The sequence below is a fragment of the Haliotis asinina genome, chromosome 3 (assembly GCF_037392515.1).
Source record: "Haliotis asinina isolate JCU_RB_2024 chromosome 3, JCU_Hal_asi_v2, whole genome shotgun sequence".
NCBI classification, from domain to species: Eukaryota; Metazoa; Mollusca; class Gastropoda; order Lepetellida; family Haliotidae; genus Haliotis; species Haliotis asinina.
The window spans coordinates 13747959-13761257 of NC_090282.1; the positions used below are offsets into that span (position 1 = coordinate 13747959).

The 13299-nt window shown below is 42.3% G+C and overlaps 1 protein-coding gene across 1 annotated transcript; it reads right to left on the minus strand.

Moving 5' to 3' along the window:
• Window positions 1–3318: 3318 nt before the first annotated feature.
• On the minus strand, window positions 3319–8737 carry LOC137279241 (E3 ubiquitin-protein ligase TRIM56-like). The gene is made up of 3 exons (XM_067811744.1): window positions 8651–8737; window positions 5361–6967; window positions 3319–4511 (listed from the first exon to the last, which is right to left on the minus strand). Exons 2-3 carry the CDS (start codon window positions 5536–5538, stop codon window positions 3955–3957), a joined length of 735 nt encoding a protein of 244 aa, XP_067667845.1. The 5' UTR covers window positions 5539–6967; window positions 8651–8737; the 3' UTR covers window positions 3319–3954.
• Window positions 8738–13299: the final 4562 nt, after the last annotated feature.

Sequence of the window (13299 nt, forward strand, 5' to 3'; positions counted from 1 at the left end):
AAGAAGGTTTACGTTCAAGAAAAAAAAAGAGGAGGATGAGCATTTTGTCTGTATGGCGATGCAGATTTGGTGCTGTCGTTGTGCCTGTAACACAGCTTGTATGTTTCATCTTTCCAGTGGTAGTCACAGGGAACTTCAATGCAATATATTTATCATGCAACCTGAGAGCGTTAATGTCTTGAAATCGTCATGCTAACACAAATCCAACAGTTATTCTTGATTGCAACACTTTCAAGGAAAGTAACATAATTTTCGGGGCAAGATTTCTTATTGTAACTTTCAAAAGGGAAGTTTGCAATTATACGCAATACCAGTGAAAATAAAACACATACACAAAACAAACAATGGCAAAAAAGCCGCCTGCGTTGAACTTTCCCATCTCGCCTTTTGTAAAATCAACCTGACTGACGGAATGTGTTCTCGGTTCGTCCTAACTAATATTAGTTTCTTAATTATTAATATCGTACCCATCGTAAAACTAACATCACTCACAAAATTGTAAACATATTTCCTAGTTTTACCCAACTTGGCATCACGATGAGCGATACGAAGAGAGTGTCTTAAGTTAGCACCCTTGTGTCTTGAGCCGCATCTCTTAGATATTCCAGGCGCTTCATTAATGCCCAAATCAATGTATTTGTGAACTTTCGTTGATCTGGAAAACATAAAGCATATTCCTAAAAACAAATAGTAAGTACTACATCCGAAGCTATTTAAGCCTGTTCTGAATGTCCGTTCCTAGAGTCGTTCTGCATCTTTGATAAACTGCCACAACTTCGATATGTAAACGTGATTTGTTGGGTATCGTTTTGTCAGGTGTGGTAAAACATCACTGGTGTATCATCTTTACTTTACTCTGACTATGAACATCTCCTACACGGGTTAGAACTTGTGTTCAGCAAGTCATCGTTTCCGTCAGCGGTCGATGCTCATGATGTCGATCACTGAACTGACTGGTGCAGATTCTATATCATACAGACCTCCCTCGTGTAGACGAATACAACAACAACAAAAATAAAATACCAAGCAGAATTTGCTGCGCTCATAAGAGATGTTACATTGGATGACTGATTCAGCATACTTCAATTCAATCCGACACCTAAACACACCTGTGGCAGCAAATGTGTTCGGGATATTTGTCACAGAATAATGCAGATAGAATGTTAGGATGTCTTGTGACGTGGGTTCATCCTAGACCCTATGTTGGTAGTATGACAAAGTATAGTTGCCAATACACCTGTACCTGGTAGATGAGGTCAGAAGCACCGGATACAAACATGATCCAGATATACACCTACTACCGGAAGTAGTACGATTTTCAGTCACTTTAAATTGTAAATGAAGGACGCAGTAAGAAAGGTCAACTAACTTCCCACATTTCTCATGCATGGCTAGTCACTAAGGGCAACTATGACGAACCTGACACAGTTACATAGAAATAAAGTGATAGCGAGGCACACACCTACGGAGAAATATAGTAATAGTGATTCACACAGATACGGAGACATATAGTAATAGTGACTCACACAGATACAAAGAAATATAGTAATAGTTACTCACACAGATACGGAGAAATATAGTAATAGTGACTCACACAGACACATAGAAATATAGTAATAGTTACTCACACAGATACGGAGACATATAGTAATAGTGACTCACACAGATACGGAGAAATATAGTGATAGTGAGTCACACAATTACGGAGAAATATAGTAATAGTGACTGACACAGATACGGAGAAATATAGTAATAGTTACTCACACAGATACGGAGAAATATAGTAATAGTGACTCACACAGACACATAGAAATATAGTAATAGTTACTCACACGGATACGGAGAAATATAGTAATAGTGACTCACACAGATACGGAGAAATATAGTAATAGTGACTCACACAGACACATAGAAATATAGTAATAGTTACTCACACAGATACGGAGACATATAGTAATAGTGACTCACACAGATACGGAGAAATATAGTGATAGTGAGTCACACAATTACGGAGAAATATAGTAATAGTGACTGACACAGATACGGAGAAATATAGTGATAGTGAGTCACACAATTACGGAGAAATACAGTGATAGTGAGACAAACAATTAAGGAGAAATATAGTAATAGTGACTCACAGATACGGAGACATATAGTAATAGTGACTCACACAGATACGGAGAAATATAGTAATAGTTATTCACACAGATACGGAGAAATATAGTGATAGTGAGTCACACAATTACGGAGAAATATAGTAATAGTGACTGACACAGATACGGAGAAATACAGTGACAGTGATAATGATAATGAGTCACAATCATCAGGGTGTGGTCAAGTGTTGTGTTGGGTACATGGTGGTGCTGTGGGGATTTGCACGCACGTAATCGCATGCATAATCAGCATATCTAAATGCACGCACACCAATATATAAATACACATACATAAATCACATACACATACAATCATGTACGCACATAAAGCCACACAAAATGACATCAGTATATCTAAGCACGCAAACCAATGGATAAATATATAATGACGCAGGCAGAAATAAAGACGCGGTCATATTCACACAGATCCATGTCACACACAAACTTGCACGTAAGCACCCACGCACATAAAATCCCCCCAAAGACATCATTCTGTCTAAATGAACGCTAGCCAATGTATAAGGACGCAGACATATATAGTCAAATTCACATTCATACAATCACAATCTCTCTCTCTCTCTCTCACACACACACACACACACACACACTTACACACACACGCACGTACACATGCGTACACATAAACACAAACGTCGGTTTATCTAAATGCATGCACACTAATCTATAAAGACGAGGACACCATACAATTAAAACACAGCCATATTCACACACATACATGTGACATACACATACACGTACGTAAGCTGAAACAAAATCAGAATATCTAAATGAACACAAATGGAATATATAAAAAAGACACACATAAACACGCAGTCATACTCACACACACATACTCACACACACACACACATACACACACGCGCACACATAAAAGCACACAAACTGACATCGATATATCTTAACGCAAAAGGTGCACCTTGTGACTGGTGGCATGTTGTCTTAGTGTCAGTATAGCATACTTGTATTCAGACACAGGGGTAGCACAGTCCAAGACAGAAGCTGCACAAGAACACAATACGCTCCGAGTTAATAAATGACACCGTATGTGGTCAATTCAATTCATGTTTAAAGGTATGACTCGTCAAGTAGACATACTGACGAACGAAGACCGTACAAAGAACACTGCACAAAATAACTGGCAATACTTATCAAAGATCGATACATAATGCTGCTACATCTTTTAATTAATCACTGTCAACCAATGATATTGAGTAGACTGACGCAGTCTACTATTAGGCATGTACTGCAAGGTCGTACATGACCCTTTCGTGAAGGTATGGTATGCTTAAGGCATATGAACATGCAGTTAGTGACAAATGTAAGAGCACATAGTGCACATTGGACTAAAACAAACATAAAAATAGCTTGTGTTGGGATTGACTGTACTTGTATCTGTTCATCTCTTATTCAGACGAAGCTAACATTCACACTAAATTGACGAGGCACTGGTGATACAGATTTCAAGGGTGAAAGTTACTATGAAGAAACAGTTATTTGTCTGTTGCCGATGCATGTATATACATGGTGCCCGTTGACAATGCCCTAAAAGCAGGCACACCATGGGCCAATAGCATGCACACCAAGGTGCTGCCATGTATCTCAATGAGTATCTTGTAAAAGTGTAGTTGTACATTCACAATGTTATCCTGCACGATACGAATGTTACTGTGTATGTCAACCGGTATCTAGTAAAGGGCAACAATGTTGACGAACACGGTTCAAAGAGATGTTGTGTATCTCAATGAGCATCTTGCAAACGTGAACATATGCAAGCACAATGTCATCCAATACGATACACTCTGATGTAGCTGTTGAGCACTGAGACATACAGGAGGTTGTCATCAGTGACACAGATACCTTGCGGTTCTTCGATACCATCCTCTCTTGTAAGGACATCTCTCACATACTTCCCATCTGCAGTCAACTGAATTACCCTGTGGCCCTCTCTGTCAGAAGCATAGATGTAGCCTCTGTGATACGTCACTGTCAAGAGCCCTTTAAACTTCTTGTCGGCTCTAGGTTTGAACTTAAACAACAAATTACCCATGTCGTTGAAACACATTATCGCGAGATTCTTTGCATCTCCCACTATGCAGTTGCCGTTGTAAGTACACACACTGTACGGTTCGTTATAGTGACGTTTATCAAATGTTCTGAGAATGTTCCCAGACATATCCAACACGTCCACTCCACCAGATCCCATGACATGCCCTCCAACTAATGTTCCTGGAGACAGGAATGCAATAGAGCTGTATCGCATTTTTGTGTCTATGGTGCGCTGTAGGTCCAGATCTGGGAATACTTTGAAAAATACTATTTTGAACTGGCACCACACACCTGAAACAAAAATATAAATGACAATTTGAAACATTGTGACTCAGTATTTGCTTATGTGTAGTACTTACTGCTTATCGATTGTTAACTGAACAGCGCTTTGCTTGCTTGATCGTGATGAACACTCGCTCCAAAAAGTGATCGCAGCTTTTAGACGATTGTAACTGCCATACATAAACACGTACGTATGTCTTAGCACTGAGATCGCTGTGTGAAACGGATCCCGACTGATCGAATGGAAGGTGTCTTACCACGATGAATTCAATCTTGCAATTCGTAGCAACGGTAGACTTATGATGGCCCTCTTGTTTGTTGATTGCTGTGAAGAATCTGACTCGTTTTAAATGAATAGGAACACTGAGAAAAGAGTTATCCTGCAAAACTGTGTTGCACACGAGATATCGCTTGTGTGAGATCAGACGATATCTCCTAGAATATCGTTTTGACAGTAGATTTTGCACAATGCCCTGACAATGCAATGAAGTCAGGAACTTGATGACGTCACAATGCAATGTACGTTTTAGATAAAAATCAACGATTGTTGATAGAATTGATATCAGTAGACACGAGCGTGAGATTCTATTTATTTCTTGCAATAGCCCACAAAGACATGCCAGCATTCCGCACATCGGCAGCTTGCCATCTTTAGTCAGTCGTAATTTGAAGAGGTTCCATACTAATCAACATCCAATTTTAAAATCAACTGAGTTTTCAATTATGCAGCTGCCGGAACAGTTTACTGAGATATCAGAAGGGTCCATTTAATCATACAAACAAACATAAATATGGTATGACTTTATGACCTTTGGGGTGTCAAAAAGTGATAGGTGTGTACTGAGTGTTAGTACGTACCAGCAGCCACCAGGTTTTCCTCGATTTCCGTGAAGTTCGTTGCAAATTCTTTCATGGGAAGAGTACTCGTCCTCTCCTCACCCCGTTCCCTGTACAAAGCGTATACAGATTTGTTCTTTGTGTCAGACGTGAGTATAACAGTAGACCCCTCGAGTGTCATCACCAAGATATCCAACATTACCTTGCTTCCGGATCGGCATCCTGGTGTATTTTCAATAATTTCTACTAGTTCGGATCTTGCTGGCGCAACGAGGGGTTGAATGGGTGATTGGTCACGTGACTTTTTGCTGGGCGGTTTACGTTCAGTCGAGTTCGAGGTCTTCTTTTGTTTCGTGTCAGTAGGTGTCTTTTTTGCCTTTCCCTTGGAATCAGTAGGTGAGTAAGTAAATGAGGATTCATCAACTGAGATTAATATAGTTACATCATGGCTTAGTAACTTACATTTGAGGGAAGCCCCGGAGTTTTGAAGGAATTGTGCTGCAACTCACGCATCGGTCTGGTTCCTGCAACTCATGTGACGGTAGTCAATGCAGTTTATTGGTAACGTATAAATAATCAAGTCTAGATCTGCACCACACAATCCAGTGGCTCAGCAATGATCCTCGCCGTAAGCTAACAATTCATCGAGTCGGACCACTCCAAGCATTTCTACGACCAGCGTAAGTTGCTGAAGACCAATTCTAACACGTATTTCCGGTGTGTTATTCGAGTCTGGACCACACAATCTAGGTATTGTTACAGTTAGAATCGATCTAAGTAAAATGGGATTGAAGGACATGGTGTCATGAAGTCACCTGATCATCTGATGTAAAGCATGGATTGTTGAAGATCAGTTCCAACCAGGATCTTTACGAGTTAACGCCTTATAAAGTGTCTTTGAATTAAATGTTGCACCTGAAATCTTCTTAACGTTTTGAACTGTAGAAATACACTGACGAAAGGCTTAACTGCTTTTTGAACGAAAGCGTCAAACCACTTTCCACAATCGCAATCTCTGAAAAACGCACGGTCCGTTGGACAATTCTGTCTGAACCCTAAGCTTGTGTGTATAAATAACTATGGAAGTTATAATGAGACGGGTTCGCGAAAAGGCGACCGTATGCTGCCTATCACTGACGTTGGATGACATCAGGGACAAATACAAATGAAATGTTAACCCGAACAAGCATTGGCATAGCTCAAAATATGGAACTACATCGAACATCATTTTGGCTGCTGGTGGATATGTCCTCTACAAGTCTACCACAAATTCAAATAAAAGTTTCATAAGACTTTGAATGTTGTAAACCTGATAATTTTCTTTCCACATGCTGCAGACTTGAGACCCGAGGAATCTTTGGTGATCGCATAGTTTACATAGTCCAGGCACGGAGACACATATCTGAGATATGATATGATATGATATGATATGATATGATATGATATGATATGATATGACAGGCTTGACGCTTTGCAGTCAAACATACCTTTTGATGCGCATTTCCTCCCAGGACGCGAATATGGTGTCGGTTTTGCAGGGGACTTTTCTTTGGACATCACCGAGGAACTTCTGAGGGCCTTTAGTCTGTTGGATGTGCGCCGTCCTGACATGCTCGTTTTCTCTGCCTCTATAATGTAGGATGCAAACCAGCTGTTATACACATGTAACGTTCTCCCGGAATAGATGGACTCAATGACATCAGTGGGTACTGTTGCCAAACACGCGTGTAGAAAGTACGAAGTAGTCCAGGACTAACGTTCATAACGATCATTCAGTACGTGAGACTGTGTTAGGCAAACCAAGTGTTAATATCATGAACAACGACCATACCGTTGGTAAAATTGACACTCAGTAACTTAAGTCATCATTTGATAAAATCAGTGTTTCGTTGTTGCTGTTTGTTACAACAAAGACAGATTACTGATATCCATAGGAAGGGGCAAAATGACGACCCGTTTCACAAAACTGTTTTTTCCACGTGTATCTCTTCACCGTTTGGGGCGGTTAAGGCATTCATTCGTTCGTCAGGCCGAAGATCCCGTACTTCATTCCCCACATGGATCCAGAGCGTCCAACCCATATATGGTGTCCCCATCCGTGATATTGCTGAATATTGCTATAAGCAGCGTAAAACAAAACTCATTCGCCCACTCACTGCATACTGTTTCTGCATTTAGTTCTGCATCCTGTGGAACGAAGGTATGAGAACGAGTCTACTTCATGGATCGCACAGTAATGCTCGCATCTATAATATCAACTACTGGTGTGCCTGTTCGACATTCGATTTTTCAGATATGCACTGAAATAATCAATAAAATCACTTAGAATACGTCCATCTGTTGAAGGCTCGACAAATTACTTATTAGACAAAGACTTATTAGTATATTTCTCGGGACCTTACACTGACTACTTCATGTTTCATCAGTTCGAGATGGGACAAGATCTAAAAGATTGTGTAAATCGCTCCTTTGGCGACAAATTTGAAAACTTTTGAGTAAAGGGATAGCCAAGTGGTTCAGTGTAAATATTACCATGGCAACCACTTGGGTTCGATTCCCTGCATGAGTACATTAATTGTGTGAAGTCCTTTTGTGGTTCTCTTCGCCGTGACATTGCTAAAATAATTCGGAAAACCATACTCACTTCCTCACTCACTAGCAAAGTGACCCGTCAAGGTCCGGGGTAGAATAGGCCTTCAACAACCCAAGTTAGGGGTTGACAGAGGCCACAAACGGGATCGGGGGATCAGGCTCACTGACTTGGTTGACACATGTCATCGGTTCCCAATTGCGCAGGTCGATGCTCATGTTGTTCATCACTGGATTGTCTGGTCCAGACTCGACTATTTACAGAAAGCCGCCATATAGCTGAAATATTGTTGAATGCGGCGTAATACGTCGCTCCCTCCCTCCCTCACTCACTCACTCACTAGCAAAGTCGCATGCCGTCCCATAATCTTTACTTGGAAGGGAGGTAATCCATTTACACTATTCTCATCAGTTTTGTATAGAAAAAGGCTTCACAGATTGAACTTACCTTTCATAAGGGAAAATCTCTTCTACCTTAACCATAACGTGTTTTAGCATACAAGGTAATAGAATAGACTGGCATTGACATGATACGGGAGAAAGTGGTTTGGGTCGGTTCGTGGTCAAGGTCAGCTAAAAATAAGCGATGCATGTCGTTCAAGCATGTCGTTTGAATTTTCACACTGCACTTCATTTGGTTGCCAGTGCAGCCCGTAAAGTACACATTCTCTCTAACATTTGTCAGCATGTGATATATAAATGCCAATTACTGAGGTACTTACCCTTGAAGCCACAACGTTTAGCCACTGGGTGAGAGAAACACACTGCAGGAGTGACACACTTCCTGGTTTCGGGTCGGTGAGCATGTGTAAGGGAGATAACTGCAGTTGGCTTAGGACTGTTTCAATACGATCCTTGTTTCATCTTAGCATAAATTGCGTGAAGGAGATTGCACCACTGTTGATTCAGGTAGAATTGCATGTTTCACTCAACAATATTGAATTGGAAAATGGAGAAATGAGATGTATGTGTTACATTTATAAATTCACTCTTGTCTGCGCTGTTCCTTCTTCTATCAGTTTGCCTTCCCTGTTAGAGACTACGCCCAAATTCGCACTTCTCACTGTGGGTAATGCAAGAAGGTTGCTGCCCATACCGTCTTTGCTTTGTTCATCTAATATATTCCGCAAATACTGATACGCTGCAACATTCACAAAAATATCTACTTAAGGCAGACAGTGTGTGAAATAGGAACTCGCTCGCTAGCCCCAAGCTAGTTAAAAATCCAGTTTGGCCTGAAAATCTCTCAGTCACTGCCATGAATCAATAGGGACTTTTCATGGGGTTATTTTGTAAATAAACCACTCTCTTCGACTTGTTAAGTTATACCACACGTTCAAATCATGCAAACCTGTGGCCTAATACATATGTTCATCATACTGAGAGCTTAGTAATGAAACCCGTGTTTACATTGATTTCAAATTTCGAACTGTTGAATCACTTTGTGGGCAAGTAACGTTCAAGCATAGCTAGGCCGACTGGTTACTAAACTTTGGAAACTATTTCGCTCACCTAAATCAGATAATTTTGTACGATCCAAATCATTTTGTTGAAGAATCACTAGTGATGAGCCAGGGTTTCGCTAAAACGTGACCGTTTTAGAGAACGTATGATGCTAGAAAAACAATTCAGAGAAACATGAAATTTTGTATTGTCCTACATATCACATTCATTTCGACGTTCGCAAACAAGACAGCAACATGATATTATGTTCATGGCGCAGACTATTCTCATCAGCTAAGGTTATGCAACCGTTGATAACGTTTGTAATGTATATTCATGTACATCAGCGGTCGAGCTAACTATTTTATCATATGGGATGTGGCATGTCGTTCATTGAATCGGGAAAGAGACGAATAATGGGATCGGGTAGTCAGGCTCGCTAACTCGGTTGTCATAGGTCATCGAATCCCAATTGCGTAGATCGCTGCTCATGCTGGATTCTCTGGTCCATACTCGAGTATGTACAGACCGCTTTCATATGGCTGGAATGTTGCGGCGTAAAACAAAACTCACTCACTCAATCTGAAACACGGCTTGCCAAATTACTCAATCTGGTGTTTCATATTCAGTTTGGTCACTATTTATGAAATACTATTTATAAAGTACTTATCAATGATGAGGTGCCCATATTTCTATGAAGTATTTGAAGAGTTACTTAAAGGAGATCTTGTTCCACTGCTCATTAATTCATACAAATTGTATTTGGTATGGGTCTGTGGTGTAAACTGTTGTCCGTGCTTGTCATAGATTGTCCTCCGTGTATCCTTAGCCGAACATATTTGTACATATTGTTGTCAAAAACTATTTCATAAGGAAAGTGAATTTTGAAAACAATAATATTTGTCGTGTGAAATTTGATAACAATGTGATGTGAAACCATTGGTCGACGTGGGTCTAGAAGGCATCAGTGGTCAGGCAATTCGATTCTGCCGAGGACACAATATCCCCACATCCCAATATAGCACCACTATAGCAGGTATTTTGGAGATTTGTGGCGTCAAAAGGAACGTAATGGCGGATGATTGAGTTCAAGGGGTTTGAATAGGACTATCCTTCTCTGTCTGGTTCTGCAAACACAGATCGCCATGTTTTCAGTATGACAATCTTATTCCCCAAACAGAACGACGTAGTAGTGACTGAACCTAAATATAAATGTACTGTGATCACCAAGAGCCCCGAATTTCAGTCCAACATCTATGAGATGTTCTGGACCAATATATAACATTTTTTATTAAAAGTCATCTTTTATACTTACCTGGTAGAAAACCAACATTGCCCTCCTAAGGAGGATGAACACTGCGTCGACTCAAAGGGTGAGAAGCCCCCGTTCTTTGCTGGACAAAACCCTGGGGCCCTAGTCTGGAAACGCGATGGAGAGGGCTTTTAAATAGTGGTTGGCGAACACCAAGCCAGACATCCAGAAGCAGCCATCCATGATGTCCGCCACGCCACTGTTGTGATGATAAGCCATGGTGGCCGAGACGGCCCTAATCTCGTGTGTGTTAGTTCGAGGCGGAAGTGGCCTGTCCTGACTCTTGTAGGCCTCTATAATGGCGGACCGAAGGTAGACCCCAAGCGCTCTCCTGTCAATCTCCCGTTTCCTCCTCTGGAGTGAGGGAGGAAGAGCCTCCGTCGCCCCTGTCTGAGGGAGCGGGTGTGGTCGGTATATACTCGGACAGCCCTGACGGGCAGAGAGAGCGCGCTCCCTACTCTGCCGGGTATATCCAGCGGCCCTAAGGAAGGGATATAGAAGGTACGTCTGCCGTTGGTTTTTGAAGACGAAGTCGGGGGCTAGTCCAAGGGACGCAGACCCTCCGTCTGTGGCCTCGAATATCAGGAGGTCTGCCTGAAAAGCGTGGAGCCGAGGCTATGGCCACTAGAAAGGTGGTTTCGACAGTGACGTGGAGGAGGGGAACTTACTTGAGGTGGTGAAGGACCACCGCCAAATACCACTCAGGAGCCCTCGGCTTGTGCTGACCCTCCGCCTGTTGGAAAGACTTGATTAGTTCCCTCAGCACCGAAATGTCCAGTCCCGGCGACCTCTTCCTTCTCCCGGAGAAGGAGGACGATCTGCCCTGTGGAAGGCAGTTTGACTCCCTCTCACTCTTCTTAAGTACTGCCAGGTACTGACGGAAGCCCCGCTCAGATGGAACCTCACACCCTGCGCAAGTGTTATCCGGGGCGCAGGGGCTCTTACAAAGCCTACACAGGTGTGAGGGTCCCACTTAGCCGACTTCCGAGTGCCGCACTGAGTGCAAAAGGAGGCGAATACCATGGTAGAATGGACGAAAGGGTTCGCTATTAACGGGTGATGTCCATTTAAGCTCCAAGCAGGAGAGACCCGTCACAGGCGAAGGGTCCGATCAAACGGAAGGTTCGCCTATCCTCCTCTACTCCGACAGAAGAAATGCCTAACGAAGGGTCCACCTAGGCGGAGGGTCCGTCTGTCCTCCCCTACTCCACAGAGAGGCGGAGGAGTGCGATACTAAAGGGAACTAACGAAGGGTCCGCCCCGGCGAAGGGGTCGCCTGTCCTCCGTCTCGTCGCACAGAAGCGGAGGGGTTCGATAGCTAAGAGAACTAACGGAGGGTTCGCCTGTCCTCCATCTCTCCGTCAAGGCAGAAGGTCCACCTATCCGCCAGCGAGGAACGCGGCAGTCCGACAAGGGCTCGAGCGCACGAGCCACACAAGGGCGATTCTAGACACAATTGGGACGCCCGTGTAGCACGTGCAAGAGGGACGCTGGCTGAGGAGTGAAATCGTCAGCAGACACACCAACAACAAGCAAGAATTAAAGCAAATACTTCCTAGTCACATGTAACTAAAAGCACCCGAAACCGACTAGAAGGGAGATAGTAGAAAGAGAGAAAGATGCAAAAAACAACGTACACTACTTTATTCACGCGCACAAGATAGAGCGGCCAAGCTACACGTCCTGACTCGCTCGTCTCTAGTAAAGGAATGACGGGTACAGGTCATGTCGTGACCTGAGTGACCTACTGCCCGTATATTGACCTCGCGTCTCTACTTTGTGTAGACTGTGTTATGAGAGAAATTGATGAAGCGACACTCAAGTGGGCAATGTTGGCTTTCTTACCTGATAAGTATGTAAAAAATGCATTTCATTAATATCAACCAAAGCCAAAAAATAATCGGCAGTTGTGAAAAGCTCTTTCAGACCAACATTCTGCTCTTTGACACGAAATCTTTCGCAGGATCCTGGTTCCGCCTGATAAATTTGTGACGTCAACGGCACATTCGCACGTTTCTGCCTTCACTTTCTATGAATGCCGTTTCACACACCTCACATCTTCCCCTTTCAAACAAAGGTAAATGTATTTTAATATGTCTTGAAAACCTCCCTACACCTTTCATGTCTGGGGCAACAATGATGCACTGAAAAACATGACAAGCATGGTCATTTTAGTGCAGTATCACATTTCAGAAGAACCTGAACTAGAATTTACAGTGAGTAAATCATGTCAGGTCTATATTATAATTAGTATCTCTCTCACACTCTGTCAATCTGCTGATGCCAAAGTGACAATGTGTTGGCGCCGTGATGGCGCCGAGTTTTCTGTTTAACTTATTTTTATAATTTTAAGACTATTTTCATCACACGGGACCCAACACAAAGCCTAAAATACTTGCAATTATTTCGGAAGTTGCCGGCGCATGTTTCGAAACAGACGTCAAGACTGACATTTCAATATTTTATACTTATACTTTATACTACAAAGAAAGGTAAAAATGTAGCTGAGGTAGCTATTCTGCCGTATGTTCAAAAGGTATAATACCTAAACATTCTCTTTCAAAATACACAGTCGGTGAAGCTGTAGTCACTCCCTCCTTCGTGTCATCTGAAAGG